Genomic DNA, 18,626 nt, shown 5'->3' on the forward strand with positions numbered 1-18,626 from the left:
GGGGCCTCAAAATAGTGTACTGCGGGCCACATTTGGCCCGTGGGCCGCATGTTTGAGACCCCTGCTGTATACTGTAATATGTATATCAGTAGTGCCCCTTCTGGTAGCTGCCTGCAGTCAACAATCAGGGCCAGATAGCTGTGATGACCCACTAAACTTGTCACCCGCTGAGGGTAACCGTGCGACTTTAATTAAAAAAAAAAAAAACACACACACACACACACAGCAAAAGTGTTGGCCGGCTTGGCAAGTGGGGGCGTGGGGTCTGTGGTGTAGTCTGGGAGGGTGGAGGTCAAATGGTTGCTGCACAGTTGACTGGTGCAGGGGTATGCTCCGCTCAGTTTTTGTGTTGTTGTTTTTGTTTTCGGAAAAGGGAGCGGGACCCGCACCCCCCCCTACCCCCAGAAGCCTGGACTGGGGGGTTCACGGAGAGGTGAGCTGTGGAAGCCAACACCTGTCTGTCAGCGACCAATCACAACATTCTTAAAGATCGGCAAAAATGAACCTGACCTTTCACCCCTGCTACTTGCAGCATTTGGAGTCAGAGTAACAACAGATCTCAGGTCAGCTACTTTGAAGTAAACCCAGACATGCACGAGTGTATTACTACATAGGACTCACACAACAGTAATACTAATACTAATGTGATTGTTATTGTGCTATTTCCAGAAACACACAAAAAAAATTCCCACGGAATCAGCCTCATTGAATGCATCTCTTATCGTCCAATCAGTCTTAAGAACAAACAACCAGGGTGTCGATTAGATTAGATGGAAACACATCGGAAGCGGGCCTGTAATATATGGAATTATATTTATCTTGGAATTATCTCGAGACATGCATACTCAGTAATCCGTCGTTCATCATAATAAGTGAATTTCCACAAAGTAGGCTTACTTATTTTTGTACTTTTGTACAGAAATCTTATTTATAACCATCTGAATATGTCATTAGAGCCCTCTAGACATGAAATAACACCCCTATAGTCACATTTACGCTCATAGAGTGCTACCCAATATAGTAGATATAACTAGGGATCGACCGATATGGTTTTTTTCGGGCCGATGCCGATACCGATTTTTTTCCATCACCCTTAGCCGATGGCCGATTTTGTTTTTGCTGATGATAACAAATGATAACAAATATTACAGGTCTCAAGTTACCATACCATACAGCATCCATATCAAACTTGCGCGGGCCGCACTAAATGTGGCCCGCGCAAGTTTGATATGGATGCTGTATGGTATCATGTACCCAGAAAAAATTATTACGTTTGATTCATGTTCATGTTAAAGGTTAAATAACTGTTAATAGTTATCCTCCCTATCCGTGTGGAAGTGGTAAGTTTTTTATATGGATGCTGTATGGTATCATGTACCCAGAAAAAAATATTACGTTTGATTAATGTTCATGTTAAAGGTTAAATAACTGTTAATAGTTATCCTCCTTATCCGTGTGGAAGTGGTACGTTTTTTATATGGATGCTGTATGGTATCATGTACCCAGAAAAAAATATTACGTTTGATTAATGTTCATGTTAAAGGTTAAATAACTGTTAATAGTTATCCTCCCTATCCGTGTGGAAGTGGTAAGTTTTTTATATGGATGCTGTATGGTATCATGTACCCAGAAAAAAATATTACGTTTGATTAATGTTCATGTTAAAGGTTAAATAACTGTTAATAGTTATCCTCCCTATCCGTGTGGAAGTGGTAAGTTTTTGGCGATTTAAGTTGAAAGGAAATAACTTGAAGGCTACCGTTTAGGTCGCTAGCTGTCTAGTTTGCGAGTTAGCATGTGTCTCAAGACCCTGCAGTTGCGCAATATGTTGTAAATAAAAAGAGTATAAATGTGACTATAGTCGTGTTTTGTCATGTCTACAGGGCTCTAATAATGCTTTGTTCATTTTAATCTGAAAAAAATCATTTGTCTACCCACCAACTATATGTGGTCTCTTCTGTTTTATCTAGCATCAATAATCGATGACTACTCCTCCGCAGTGAGACGTGCGTATCGGCCGATACCGATTCAAGTAAAGAACGCAAATATCGGCTCGATATATCGGCCGGCCGATTTATCGCTCGATCCTTAGATATAACAATAGAAAATAAGACATAATATAGACTTGTTGTTGTTTCTTTTTTGTACTTCCGGGACTTGTAGCCATATCTGATGTAACATTACTGACACTTAGTGGCCAATGTAGAATACTACACATCAGAATGACTCTCAATGTGTTTTCTGAATGTCTTATATTTTATTATTGAGACATTTCAATGCTGGAAATGCTTAATGTAATCCAAAAAAAAAACGAATAGTCAACAATGAAACTAAAAGTACGTACATGTTCCTAAATGGCGCCAATTAATCAATCAACAGTTGCAGAGGTCAGAGGTCCCAGCTTGGCCAGAGGCTAAAAACAAAGTGTCGGGGGGTGTGAAAGGGACTACTGAGTGTGGACACGGGTGTCCCACACCTGCGCCGTGCTATTCAGCTCTCTGTTTACACACTGTCAACCACAATTAAAAGCTCCCGGGGACGGGGGCGCCCCCTGCCCTCCACAGGGCCCCTGTGCCCATCCCCGGCCCTTATGGATGCCTAATTGAGCATAGAGCTGCGCTGATTGAATTAACAGCTCTGCCTGTCTGTGGGACCTCTGTGCCCACACAAGGCACCACCCCTGGGGGGGTTGGGGGGGGGGGGGTGTTTGGAGAAAGGGTCAAAAAGGGGGATTTGTTGAATGTGTCCAGAAAACCTTTCTGTTGGCAAAGCAAAGCTGGAAATGTGAACTGGGGGCAAGCAAAGGTCTGAGTCTTCACAGGACCGGCAGGGTCCAGAAAGGACCAGTCGGGTCCTGTGTGGACGAGACTGGACTAGTATATGATGTTAGTACACTACGCTATTTCATCAAATTATATGGAAATTATTAAAAAAAAAACCAATAAAAATCATTAGACAATTGATTGTGCGAAACACCCTATAAAGCAGGGGTGTCCAAAATGCCACCTGGGGGCCATTTGCAGCGCGTGGCTGTTTTTTTAATTGACCTGAACCATTCATTCATTCATTCATTTTCTACCGCTTATCCTCACGAGGGTCACAAGGGGTGCTGGAGCCTATCCCAGCTGGCGGGGTACACCCTGGACTGGTGGCCAGCCAATCACAGGGCACATATAGACAAACAACCATTCACACTCACATTCATACCTATGGACAATTTGGAGTGGCTAATTAACCTAGCATGTTTTTGGAATGTGGGAGGAAACCGGAGTACCCGGAGAAAACCCACGCATGCACGGGGAGAACATGGAAACTCCACACAGAGATGGTCGAGGGTGGAATTGAACCCTGGTCTCCTACTAGCTGTGAGTTCTGCGTGCTAACCACTCGCCCACCGTGCAGCCTGACCTGAACCAGATTCTAAAAATGGAAAAAAAATGCAAAAGAGCATAGTAATTTTAAGTATTCTTTTTACGAGAATACCATATTATTATGCTAATGTTATGAGGAAAAATAACCAACAATTTTTTTTGAAAGTGGTAATATTGTTGATGCTCATGTGACCTACTCCTGACATGCATGATATGATGCTAGGTGGTTTATATGATGCTAGGTGGTATATATGATGCTAGGTGGTTTATATGATGCTAGGTGGTTTATATGATGCTAGGTGGTATATATGATGCTAGGTGGTTTATATGATGCTAGGTGGTTTATATGATGCTAGGTGGTTTATATGATGCTAGGTGGTTTATATGATGCTAGGTGGTTTATATGATGCTAGGTGGTATATATGATGCTAGGTGGTTTATATGATGCTAGGTGGTTTATATGATGCTAGGTGGTATATATGATGCTAGGTGGTTTATATGATGCTAGGTGGTTTATATGATGCTAGGTGGTTTATATGATGCTAGGTGGTTTATATGATGCTAGGTGGTTTATATGATGCTAGGTGGTAGCTAGGTGGTTTATATGATGCTAGGTGGTTTATATGATGCTAGGTGGTATATATGATGCTAGGTGGTATATATGATGCTAGGTGGTTTATATGATGCTAGGTGGTTTATATGATGCTAGGTGGTTTATATGATGCTAGGTGGTATATATGATGCTAGGTGGTATATATGATGCTAGGTGGTTTATATGATGCTAGGTGGTTTATATGATGCTAGGTGGTTTATATGATGCTAGGTGGTTTATATGATGCTAGGTGGTATATATGATGCTGGGTGGTTTATATGATGCTGGGTGGTTTATATGATGCTAGGTGGTTTATATGATGCTAGGTGGTATATATGATGCTAGGTGGTATATATGATGCTATGTGGTTTATATGATGCTAGGTGGTATATATGATGCTAGGTGGTTTATATGATGCTAGGTGGTCTATATGATGCTAGGTGGTATATATGATGCTAGGTGGTCTATATGATGCTAGGTGGTTTATATGATGCTAGGTGGTATATATGATGCTAGGTGGTTTATATGATGCTAGGTGGTATATATGATGCTAGGTGGTATATATGATGCTAGGTGGTTTATATGATGCTAGGTGGTTTATATGATGCTAGGTGGTTTATATGATGCTAGGTGGTATATATGATGCTAGGTGGTTTATATGATGCTAGGTGGTATATATGATGCTAGGTGGTTTATATGATGCTAGGTGGTTTATATGATGCTAGGTGGTTTATATGATGCTAGGTGGTATATATGATGCTAGGTGGTTTATATGATGCTAGGTGGTTTATATGATGCTAGGTGGTTTATATGATGCTAGGTGGTTTATATGATGCTAGGTGGTATATATGATGCTAGGTGGTTTATATGATGCTGGGTGGTTTATATGATGCTAGGTGGTTTATATGATGCTAGGTGGTTTATATGATGCTAGGTGGTATATATGATGCTAGGTGGTATATATGATGCTAGGTGGTTTATATGATGCTAGGTGGTCTATATGATGCTAGGTGGTATATATGATGCTAGGTGGTTTATATGATGCTAGGTGGTTTATATGATGCTAGGTGGTATATATGATGCTAGGTGGTATATATGATGCTAGGTGGTTTATATGATGCTAGGTGGTATATATGATGCTAGGTGGTTTATATGATGCTAGGTGGTTTATATGATGCTAGGTGGTTTATATGATGCTAGGTGGTTTATATGATGCTAGGTGGTATATATGATGCTAGGTGGTTTATATGATGCTAGGTGGTATATATGATGCTAGGTGGTTTATATGATGCTAGGTGGTATATATGATGCTAGGTGGTTTATATGATGCTAGGTGGTTTATATGATGCTAGGTGGTTTATGTGATGCTAGGTGGTTTATATGATGCTAGGTGGTTTATATGATGCTAGGTGGTCTATATGATGCTAGGTGGTATATATGATGCTAGGTGGTTTATATGATGCTAGGTGGTTTATATGATGCTAGGTGGTATATATGATGCTAGGTGGTATATATGATGCTAGGTGGTTTATATGATGCTAGGTGGTATATATGATGCTAGGTGGTTTATATGATGCTAGGTGGTTTATATGATGCTAGGTGGTTTATATGATGCTAGGTGGTTTATATGATGCTAGGTGGTTTATATGATGCTAGGTGGTATATATGATGCTAGGTGGTTTATATGATGCTAGGTGGTATATATGATGCTAGGTGGTTTATATGATGCTAGGTGGTATATATGATGCTAGGTGGTTTATATGATGCTAGGTGGTTTATATGATGCTAGGTGGTTTATGTGATGCTAGGTGGTTTATGTGATGCTAGGTGGTTTATGTGATGCTAGGTGGTTTATGTGATGCTAGGTGGTTTATATGATGCTAGGTGGTTTATATGATGCTAGGTGGTTTATATGATGCTAGGTGGTTTATATGATGCTAGGTGGTTTATATGATGCTAGGTGGTTTATATGATGCTAGGTGGTTTATATGATGCTAGGTGGTTTATATGATGCTAGGTGGTATATATGATGCTGGGTGGTTTATATGATGCTGGGTGGTTTATATGATGCTAGGTGGTTTATATGATGCTAGGTGGTTTATATGATGCTAGGTGGTTTATATGATGCTAGGTGGTATATATGATGCTAGGTGGTTTATATGATGCTAGGTGGTTTATATGATGCTAGGTGGTATATATGATGCTAGGTGGTCTATATGATGCTAGGTGGTCTATATGATGCTAGGTGGTTTATATGATGCTAGGTGGTTTATATGATGCTAGGTGGTTTATATGATGCTAGGTGGTTTATATGATGCTAGGTGGTTTATATGATGCTAGGTGGTTTATATGATGCTAGGTGGTATATATGATGCTAGGTGGTATATATGATGCTAGGTGGTTTATATGATGCTAGGTGGTATATATGATGCTAGGTGGTTTATATGATGCTAGGTGGTTTATATGATGCTGGGTGGTTTATATGATGCTGGGTGGTTTATATGATGCTAGGTGGTTTATATGATGCTAGGTGGTATATATGATGCTAGGTGGTTTATATGATGCTAGGTGGTTTATATGATGCTAGGTCAGGGGTCGGGAACCTTTTTGGCGAAGAGAGCCATGAAGGCCAGATATTTTAAAATGTATATCTGTGAGAGCCATATACATTTTTTTAAACATTGAATGCAATAAAATGTGTGCATTTTTATGTAAGACCAACAGTTTTAGATAATGGGCTCTAATTACGTAGACCAGGCACACTACCCCACGCCAATGGGGTGTGGCCAGCACACTTTCGTGAGCAGTGCAGTGTCTAATAATAAATCAAATACTTGTTGCCATTAATACAACTTCTGCTGTTGCATAGTTTTGCACCGTACTCCGTAGACGTATTTCATTCTTTTGGCCATCTTCGTCAGAAGGCTTGGTTCTGCAGCTTTAGCTATTTGACTAAAGGAGGAAAGTTTATATTTACATGTTTTTTTGACATCTCAATGACCGAGGTAGACTACAGCATTACCCAGTAATAATCAAGTTTTGGTGTTTGACCTGGAAAATATCATCAGGAAAGATAGATATGGTTGGCCGTATTGCAGCAGAATATAGATGGACGAATTAAAATGCATAAGAAAGTTGTTGATTTTGAATATTATTTTTAACAGTAATTTCTGTGATGGTTTACTTGAAAATGTTGGCAAAAATACATTTTTATTGTGGTAAGAAATGCTTGAGAGCCAGATACAGTCATCAAAAGAGCCCTACCTGGCTCCCGAGCCATAGGTTCCCTACCTCTGTGCTAGGTGGTTTATATGATGCTAGGTGGTATATATGATGCTAGGTGGTTTATATGATGCTAGGTGGTTTATATGATGCTAGGTGGTATATATGATGCTAGGTGGTTTATATGATGCTAGGTGGTATATATGATGCTAGGTGGTTTATATGATGCTAGGTGGTTTATATGATGCTAGGTGGTTTATATGATGCTAGGTGGTATATATGATGCTAGGTGGTTTATATGATGCTAGGTGGTTTATATGATGCTAGGTGGTTTATATGATGCTAGGTGGTTTATATGATGCTAGGTGGTATATATGATGCTAGGTGGTATATATGATGCTAGGTGGTTTATATGATGCTAGGTGGTATATATGATGCTAGGTGGTTTATATGATGCTAGGTGGTTTATATGATGCTAGGTGGTTTATATGATGCTAGGTGGTATATATGATGCTAGGTGGTTTATATGATGCTAGGTGGTATATATGATGCTAGGTGGTTTATATGATGCTAGGTGGTATATATGATGCTAGGTGGTATATATGATGCTAGGTGGTTTATATGATGCTAGGTGGTTTATATGATGCTAGGTGGTTTATATGATGCTAGGTGGTTTATATGATGCTAGGTGGTTTATATGATGCTAGGTGGTTTATATGATGCTAGGTGGTATATATGATGCTAGGTGGTTTATATGATGCTAGGTGGTATATATGATGCTAGGTGGTTTATATGATGCTAGGTGGTTTATATGATGCTAGGTGGTTTATATGATGCTAGGTGGTTTATATGATGCTAGGTGGTATATATGATGCTAGGTGGTTTATATGATGCTAGGTGGTTTATATGATGCTAGGTGGTATATATGATGCTAGGTGGTTTATATGATGCTAGGTGGTTTATATGATGCTAGGTGGTCTATATGATGCTAGGTGGTTTATATGATGCTAGGTGGTATCGGACAACGAGGAGAGACCGGAGAGACCACTGCTATGTACCAACTAAGATACCATACAATACTATAGTACTGATAGTATACTATATTATTTGCGGAATATTAATGCTAACACAGTATCATGATGAACATCTATCTCAAGGATCTCGGTGGGTTCTGTCTTATGTCGGGGGCAGGGAGGGGGTGGCGGTGTTCGGTAATTGGGAAGTACGTTTTCTTTTCAGCGTTCTTTGTCATTCCTTCTTTGTTTTTTCGTGGGACATTTTCTTTCATGCTCGGCCAGAATTCAAGTGTTGCTTTGCCTACAACAGCCTTACACTCGGCTAACTTCAACCTTTGCGGGGGCCTGGTGAGGGGGCGGGCGTAGGATCACATATAAAGTGATCTCGTTAACATTCCTTGAGACACTCCTGTTTGCTCCTCGTCCTCACATCCCACGCCATCTCTGCACTGGGCGGGGTCTGGCGGGACGGCGCGGGGTCAGGTTGGAGCATCCCTCCACTAAGGGTTCCTAACCACAAACAAGAATGCAGTCTTGAGTTCATCAAAGAAACCCTAAATTGTCCCATCACCCGACTGTGACCCTGCCCCCCCCCCCTCCTCCAGAGAGGGTCTCCTCCTCCTCTGGTAGAAATCGTTAATTCTGACCCTAATTGTGCCAATTCCAGCAGCTCAATATCTCTAATTACGAGGCCCTTCACCAAGCTGCTGTACTGTCATGGCCGATCTATGGGGACAAAGACTTGAGAGGGGGAGACTACTGGAGGGGTGGGGGTGAGAGGGTGACCGGATGGCCCCTTTTCGCCTCTTCCTGAGGACTGAATTTGGACACCTGCACTCACGTCGACATTTGAAGCGTTTTAGAGCAGTTTGGAGCCGTGCAAACCAAGCTTTGTTTCCAAGATAACGAGTGTTTACTGCTATTTTTAAAAATACTTTTACAGATCAAGTAAGGGACTTAAAATGACTTAAAATTCAGCGGTATAGAAAATGGACTTAGACTTCCATTATTGTCACATCAGTGAAATTGCCAAGGGAATATATTGATGAATCATGTTTGATAAATCAGGGTTATGAACGATAAACCAATACATAAAAGCCACATTAAAAGACGCAGGGAGTGATACGTAGTATTCTACACTGGTAGACACTGGTCACTAGGTGTCAGTGATTTTCAGTGAGTGACACAAGCACCAGACTCACAATTACTGGATTTAATCGAAACAACAAGCCTCAGATTAAAAGAGAGAAAAAAATAAAAATAAAAATAAAAATAAAAATAAAAATAAAAATAAAAATAAAAATAAAAATAAAAATAAAAATAAAAATAAAAATAAAAATAAAAATAAAAATAAAAATAAAAATAAAAATAAAAATAAAAATAAAAATAAAAATAAAAATAAAAATAAAAATAAAAATAAAAATAAAAATAAAAATAAAAATAAAAATAAAAATAAATAAAAAAATAAAAATAAATAAAAAAATAAAAATAAATAAAAAAATAAAAATAAAAATAAAAATAAAAATAAAAATAAAAATAAAAATAAAAATAAAAATAAAAATAAAAATAAAAATAAAAATAAAAATAAAAATAAAAATAAAAATAAAAATAAAAATAAAAATAATAAAAAAAAATAAAACATTTTAATAAATAAAAAAATAAACAAATAAAAATTAAAATAAAAAAAAAAAAATAAAAATAAAATAAAAAATAAAAAATAAAAAATAAAAAATAAAAATAAAAATAAAAATAAAAATAAAAATAAAAATAAAAATAAAAATAAAAATAAAAATAAAAATAAAAATAAAAATAAAAATAAAAATAAAAATAAAAATAAAAATAAAAAATATACAAATAAAAAAATAAATATAAAAAATATAAATATAAAAAATATAAATATAAAAAATATAAATATAAATATAAATATAAATATAAATATAAATATAAATATAAATATAAATATAAATATAAATATAAATATAAATATAAATATAAATATAAATATAAATATAAATATAAATATAAATATAAATATAAATATAAATATAAATATAAATATAAATATAAAGACCTTTTTGGCATTTTATTTGGCATCAAGGATAATGAGGAAAAAGGATGTATGGTAAAAAGAAAAGAGGAAAAAAATAAAAAAGAAATAAAATTAAAATTAAAATTAAAATTGAAATTAAAATTGAAAAAATTAAAATTAAAATTGAAATTAAAATTAAAATTGAAATTGAAAATGAAAATGAAAATGAAAATGAAAATGAAAATGAAAATGAAAATGAAAATGAAAATGAAAATGAAAATGAAAATGAAAATGAAAATGAAAATGAAAATAAAAAAACTTTTTGGCATTTTATTTGGCATCAAGGATAATGACGACAAAGGATGGTTGGTACATTGGTGGACATATATCAAGAATTTCATCCTAATTATTAAATATCCCGAGTTTGACAAATATATTTTTCTTGTTGTTTTATGAACAAACATTTATAGAAAAAGTCAAAACATTAAAAAAGAAAAGAAATATGGCACTGGATTGCGGGAAAGACCCAAAGCTAATAAATGATTCTATTCAACCTAAATGTCAGGAATATTGTTAAAAAAATACCAATTCAAACTGACCATTATTATTTTTGAGTGTGGTGGTTTCCATGGTCAAGATATACCAAAAGATGTGAGCAGTCACTCCTTCATAAAAATAATGCATGCATTACTCACACATAAATGATGGAATTGTTCATCAATTTGGTTTCAAACACGACAACAACAAGATAAGATTCACATCTCCCCCACAAAGTGACTTTTAGCATCGTGTTGCTAACTAACCGGCATCCTTGAGAAGGAAATAAACGCAGTGGAAGTGGGAGACTGAGCTGTTGACTTTCCTCCTCTTGTCGCTCGGCACCATTGGTAGAAGAGTGGGCGTGGTTTCCACACGAGCCCTTCCACCATTGGCCACGCTGGCACGTCACTCACGGTTCGGGTTCTTTAAAAGACTGAGCAATGGACTCGGCCGGGAAAGTCAACCTGTGCACGTGACGGGCATCTGAGTTTGTGGATACGACATCAACCCACACCCAAGAGAACCCACGAGAACCCACGAGAACCCACTAAAACCATGGTCTACCCACGCGTGGCACTATTATGTGACGAGTGACGTGAAGAATATTGTAAATAATTAAAAAGGGAAAGTGACAAGGTGACGTTTTCGGGGGTGGGGAAGCTCGAGCACCATGTTGTCTTCGTCACTTCATCTTCACCTTTTGCTCACCTGTTGTCACCTGCTGACGTCCCTGCTGCTCTGCTACCTGCCCCACGGACACGCCGCACACAAGCCTGCCTCCAGGGTGAGTCCACCAACCTTTGGCTTCACGTTAGACCTAAAGTATTAGCATTTCATTTAGCATGTTCAACACAGTATGACATTTGTGGTACTGTAATATCTACTGTAATATCTACTATACTTGCATCATGATGAGGGTTTTATGATAATTGCATAGATAATGGGGTAAATTATAATTATTAATTATCAATAATGGTCTTATTATGATGTACTAAGTGTAGCAATATGACTACTTTTAGATTAGCGTCTGTTTGCTATGCAGAACAATACCATTACAGCTACTGAACATTGGTTCTCAATGTGTGGCACATGTACCACTGATGGTACACGGGTATACAACATAGGGCAGGGGTCTCAAACTCAATTTACTTGGGGGCCACTGGAGCTCGGGTCTGGGTGAAACTGGGCCGCATCAGGTTTTCCAAAAAAAAAAAAACCACACATTTATTAAAAATTAAAAAATTAATTGGTTCCAATTTTCTACAAGCAACATTCCACTGTTCTCAAATATCTTACTTTTTATTTTTCTACCCATAATAAGAGGAAAAATAAATAAACAAATCAAGAATAAAGAAAATCAATCAGTAATAAAAAATAAATATAATAAAAATAAAATAATAAAAACTTAGACACCACATATAGTTGTTGGGTAGACAAATTATTTTTTCCGATAAAAATGAACAAAGCATTATTAGAGCCCTGTAGACATGACAAAACACGACTATAGTCACATTTATACTCTTTATTTACAACATATTGCGCAACTGCAGGGTCTTGAGACACATGCTAACTCGCAAACTAGACAGCTAGCGACCTAAACGGTAGCCTTCAAGTTATTTCCTTTCAACTTAAATAGCCAAAAACTTACCACTTCCACACGGATAGGGAGGATAACTATTAACAGTTATTTAACCTTTAACATGAACATGAATCAAACGTAATAATTTTTTCTGGGTACATGATACCATACAGCATCCATATAAAAAACTTACCACTTCCACACGGATAGGGAGGATAACTATTAACAGTTATTTAACCTTTAACATGAACATGAATCAAACGTAATAATTTTTTCTGGGTACATGATACCATACAGCATCCATATCAAACGGGCCGCACTAAATGTGGCCCGCAGGACACTAGTTTGAGGCCCCCTGCCTTGATATGAAAGTTTAATGTTAGTGTGCCCCGCGCAAGTTTGATATGGATGCTGTATGGTATGGTAACTTGAGGCCTGTAATATTTGTTATCATTTGTTATCATCAGCAAAAACAAAATCGGCCATCGGCTAAGGGTGATGGAAAAAAATCAGTATCGGCATTGGCCCGAAAAAAACCATATCGGTCGATCCCTAGTTATATCTACTATATTGGGTAGTACTCTATGAGCGTAAATGTGACTATAGGGGTGTTATTTCATGTCTAGAGGGCTCTAATGACATATTCAGATGGTTATAAATAAGATTTCTGTACAAAAGTACAAAAATAAGTAAGCCTACTTTGTGGAAATTCACTTATTATGATGAACGACGGATTACTGAGTATGCATGTCTCGAGATAATTCCAAGATAAATATAATTCCATATATTACGGTAGCCTTCAAGTTATTTCCTTTCAACTTAAATAGCCAAAAACTTACCACTTCCACACGGATAGTGAGGATAACTATTAACAGTTATTTAACCTTTAACATGAACATTAATTAAACGTAATAATTTTTTCTGGGTACATGATACCATACAGCATCCATATCAAACTTTAAACATTAAACTTTCATATCAAGGCGGGGGACTCAAACTAGTGTCCTGCGGGCCTCATTTGGCCCACGGGTCATGTGTTTGAGACCCCTGACATAGGGGCTCAACGTACATATATGTGTCCATTTACAGCTCTATTCTATTTCTTCATTTATTTACTAATAAGGTTTATATAAATTTGCACTTCTGGTTGGATGCTAACTGCATTTTGCTGCCCTGTACCAGCGACATGAGCAATAACAAAGCAAATCAAAATATCGAGCTGGTACTTGGTGTGAAAAGTTTTGGAACTGCCGTGGACTAATCACATACAGAAGGTCTCAGAAGGAAACAAAGCCAGGCAAGGCAACCTTTTTCCATCATAAAAGATACTCCAGAACGTTCTGTTACATCCTTTTGATGGGTAATTATGCAGGATTTACAACAGCACACAGCCATGAGTGATATTGAGTCAAATCATAAATGTAATAGCTGCCAGAGTCGGAGGCTCCGCGCGGGGAGCGGCGCTCTAATACTTTCTGACATGCTGGAACTATTTCTCCGCACATAAAACACTGACAACATTGAGCACCAAGTGCCTGTGTAAAGACCTCTCTGTTGTTTACATCAGGGGTCTCCAAAGTGCGGACCGGTGGTTTTGTTTTTTTGGCAAGGTGCTCATTATTTTATTGCCTCTCCAAATAAAATGTATTCATTTTGAATTCCACGTTTCCCATACGTTGATTGCTCTGTGGCGTGCCATTCTGCCTGTGACTGCAGCCCGTTGTGAAAAAGATGCATCGTAACTCCACTTACCTGCCGGAGAATAAGAAGATGTAGCAGGAGGGATCAATGTTGTCAAAGCGTCCATTACAATTTTGCAGTTCTTTGCATTTTTCTGTAAAGTATTCCTTCCCCAATTTACCCTTTGAATTTTTTAAAAATAACAAAACAAATCGGGCGGCACAGCGGTCGAGTGGTTAGCGCACAGGAGACCAGGGTTCAATTCCAGCCTCGGCTATCTCTGTGTGGAGTTTGCATGTTCTCCCCGTGCATGTGTGGGTTTTCTCCGGGTACTTCGGTTTCCTCCCACATTCCAAAAAAAACATGCTAGGTTAATTAGCCACTCCAAATTGTCCATAGGTATGAATATGAGTGTGAATGGTTGTTTGTCTATATGCGCCCTGTGATTGGCTGGCCACCAGTCCAGGGTGTACCCCGCAACCCTCGTGAGGAAAAGCGGTAGAAAATGAATGAATGTATTTTTGGCCATTTTCAAGCATAAAATTCAAATATAAGGTATTCAGGAGACCCATTGAAAGATATTGATGATTTGTAGTATTGTACACTGGTCACTAGGTGTCAGTAATGTTACTGTAATATTCGGTGAGACACACAACCGCCAGCCAGACCTGTTTACCTTTTATTGGACATTTGAATTATTTCACAAGATGCACAATAATAAAGATCACTAAAAAGCCACGCTAAGCTAAAACTCAACTCTGAACCAACAGCAAAGATGGACGAAAATAAGTCATTTAACGAGAATAATGTCACAATATTAGGACAATAAAGTTACAATAATAAAAGAAGTGGTAATCTCAGGAGAAAAAAATGTCATAATTTTACAAGACTAAAATTAAAATCTGAAGTATAAAGTTGAAATATTCAAGAAAAAAAAGTTGTAATATTGTGACAAAAAAACACAACAGAAATTGTTCAATTAGGTTGAGAAAAATGTTACAACAATAAACAATAAATTGGACAAAAATAAGTCATTTTACGAGAATAATGTCACAATATTAGGACAATAAAGTTACAATAATAAAAGAAGTGGTAATCTTAGAAGAAAAAAAATCATAATTTTACAAGAGTAAAATGAAAATCTGAAGTATAAAGTTGAAATATTCAAGAAAAAAATAAAAAGTAGTAATATTGTGACAAGAAAACACAACCAAAATTGTTCAATTAGGTTGAGAAAAATGTTACAACAATAAACAATAAATTGGACGAAAATAAGTCATTTTACGAGAATAATGTCACAATATTAGGACAATAAAGTTACAGTAATAAAATAAAAATGTGGTAATCTTAGGAGAAATTTTTTTCATAATTTTACAAGAGTACAATTAAATAAAGTTACAATAATAAAAGCAGTGGTAATCTTAGGAGAAAAAAAATCATAATTTTACAAAAGTAAAATTAAAATCTGAAGTATTCAAGAAAAAAAGAAAAAGTAGTAATATTGCGACAAAAAAACACAACAGAAATTGTTCAATTAGGTTGAGAAAAATGTTACAACAATAAACAATAAATTGGTCGAAAATAAGTCATTTTACGAGTATAATGTCACAATATTAGGACAATAAAGTTACAGTAATAAAATAAAAATGTGGTAATCTTAGGAGAATTTTTTTTCATAATTTTACAAGAGTAAAATTAAAATCTGAAGTATAAAGTTGAAATATTAAAGAAAAAAATAAAAAGTAGTAATATTTTGAAAAAAAACAACAGAAATTGTTCAATTAGGTTGAGAAAAATATTACAACAATAAATTGGACGAAAATAAGTCATTTTACGAGAATAATGTCACAATATTAGGACAATAAAGTTACAGTAATAAAATAAAAATGTGGTAATCTTAGGAGAAATTGTTTTCATAATTTTACAAGAGTAAAATTAAATAAAGTTACAATAATAAAAGCAGTGGTAATCTTAGGAGAAAAAAAATCACAATTTTACAAAAGTAAAATTAAAATCTGAAGTATTCAAGAAAAAAAGAAAAAGTAGTAATATTGCGACAAAAAAACACAACAGAAATTGTTCAATCAGGTTGAGAAAAATGTTACAACAATAAACAATAAATTGGGAAAAAGTCATAAAATGATGAAAAAAAAGGTGCAAAAATGAGAAAAAAATTTATTGTAAGGGGTAAAAGTTCATATTCATAATATGCTTTGTCACCAATAACTTCAGGCTACTTTTACTTTTATCTTTAGACATACAGTATACAGTATACAGTATACAGTATACAGTATACAGTATACAGTAGCTACAAAACAGAAAGCATCAACATGATCTTTCAGTTTGTGGGCTTGGGTGAAAGAAGCTGAGGTTCAGCGCTAAAGCTGCCATGTTAGACGTTTCCCGTGGAAGAACAACAGCAGCAAGTGCGAGTGGAAAAGAAGATGTCCACAAATCGTAATGCCGAAGCAAAAAAAAAAAACCCATTGGGCTGAATTCCGTGAAATGCCAGCGAACCATGTGAAGCCAATGGAGGTGAGCTCCAAAGCACACAGCTTTACGAGCCGAAGCCTCTCATTAGAAACAGCGAGACTCCACTTGGGTTTTCCAGGCCACTGACAGATGTCTCGGAGGGTGACTCCATCAAATGAGTTCACCCTCAGAAAATGCATTTCATGCTCAATTGTCCGGTGCTCTAATCAGTCTAATGGAAGACAGCTCTGCCGTTTCTTCTCCTTCTATCTGCTCAGCTTCGTCAGGCTGTGGCAACCATCAAAACATATATACCTATATACATATTTATATATATATATATATACGTATATATATATACATATATACGTATAGCATGGCCGCACTTGGTATCAACTTGCTATGTTATGTTGCTAATGTCTGCTTGAATTGGGCAGAATGTATGCTCTATAGTACACTCCATCAGCCCAATATATGCACTATAGTACACTCCATCAGCCCAATGTATGCACTATAGTACACTCCATCAGCCCAATGTATGCTCTATAGTACACTCCAGCAGCCCAATATAGGCACTATAGTACACTCCATCAGCCCAATATAGGCACTATAGTACACTCCATCAGCCCAATGTAGGCACTATAGTACACTCCATCAGCCCAATGTATGCACTATAGTACACTCCATCAGCCCAACACTCACACTCACACTAGCATAGCTGCAGTGCTGTCATGCTAGCACTTACAGCGCCCACATTCGTAGTTGGCGAATAGTCAGCAGGGATCTGGGCTTTGTTTTGACATGTGTAGTGAAGCCTGTTTTTTTATTTTTTTTTATTTTGATTTTTTGTATAAAGACTTTTGCAGGGTGAGTGGTTAGCGCGCAGACCTCACAGCTAAGAGACCAGGGTTCAATACCACCCTCGGCCATCTCTGTGTGGAGTTTGCATGCTCTCCCCGTGCATGTGTGGGTTTTCTCCGGGTACTCCGGTTTCCTCCCACATTCCAAAAACATGCTAGGTTAATTAGCCACTCCAAATTGTCCATAGGTATGAATGTGAGTGTGAATGGTTGTTTGTCTATATGTGCCCTGGGATTGGCTGGCCACCAGTTCAGGGTGTACCCCGCCTCTCGCCTGAAGACAGCTGGGATAGGTTCCAGCACCCCCGCGACCCTCGTGAGGAAAAAGCGGTATAAAATGAATGAATGAATGAAGAAACCACATATAGTTGGTGGGTAGACAAATGATTTTTTTCATATTAAAATGAACAAAGCATTATTAGAGCCCTGTAGACATGACAAAACACGACTATAGTCACATTTATACTCTTTTTATTTACAACATATTGCGCAACTGCAGGGTCTTGAGACACATGCTAACTCGCAAACTAGAGAGCTAGCGACCTAAACGGTAGCCTTCAAGTTATTTCCTTTCAACTTAAATAGCCAAAAACGTACCACTTCCACACGGATAGGGAGGATAACTATTAACAGTTATTTAACCTTTAACATGAACATGAATCAAACGTAATCATTTTTTCTGGGTACATGATACCATACAGCATCCATATCAAACTTGCGCGGGCCGCACTGACATTAAACTTTCATATCAAGGCGGGGGCCTCAGACTAGTGTCCTGCGGGCCACATTTGTCCCGCGGGCCGCGTGTTTGAGACCCCTGAAATAAACCATCCCATAGTATCCAAAACCATAGCGAATGTGCTTTTATATTGACTAATAAGTGACTAATACATCATTTGTGACTGGTGGCAAACCACTTCCACACGGATAGGGAGGATAACTATTAACAGTTATTTAACCTTTAACATGAACATTAATAAAACGTAATAATTTTTTCTGGGTACATGATACCATACAGCATTCCTATCAAATATTAAACTTTCATATCAAGGCGGGGGCCTCAAACTGGTGTCCTGCGTGCCACATTTGGCCCGCGGGCCGCGTGTTTGAGACCCCTGATTTAAACGCTACATGATGAGCGTTCACCTCCAACGTCAACATTTGAGTGGGATTTTGGGTCAGAGTTGACAAGTGACGAATGTTGTTCCTAAAACATCATTTGTGACTGGTGGCAAACCTAAATGGTTCTTTAAAAGTTCTATGGG

At 37.1% G+C, this 18,626-nt stretch overlaps 1 protein-coding gene across 5 annotated transcripts in view; it reads left to right on the forward strand.

Annotated features, from left to right (window-relative positions):
* The first annotated feature begins 11,126 nt into the window (after positions 1–11,126).
* smoc1 (SPARC related modular calcium binding 1) overlaps positions 11,127–18,626 on the forward strand; it is a 46,701-nt gene continuing 39,201 nt past the window's right edge. For 2 of the 5 annotated variants that reach the window (XM_078796035.1, XM_078796036.1), the window contains exon 1: positions 11,210–11,554. In XM_078796035.1, coding sequence (XP_078652161.1) covers positions 11,441–11,554 — 114 coding nt within the window. In that variant the 5' untranslated portion in view covers positions 11,210–11,440. Of the gene's footprint in view, positions 11,555–18,626 lie in introns of all 5 variants that reach the window. The other 3 variants (XM_078796034.1, XM_058078489.2, XM_078796037.1) reach the window with 3 other exon arrangements.

The sequence above is a fragment of the Doryrhamphus excisus genome, linkage group LG14 (genome assembly GCF_037039965.1).
Source record: "Doryrhamphus excisus strain RoL-2023G ecotype Guam linkage group LG14, RoL_Dexc_Guam_v1.1, whole genome shotgun sequence".
Lineage (NCBI taxonomy): Eukaryota > Metazoa > Chordata > Actinopteri > Syngnathiformes > Syngnathidae > Doryrhamphus > Doryrhamphus excisus.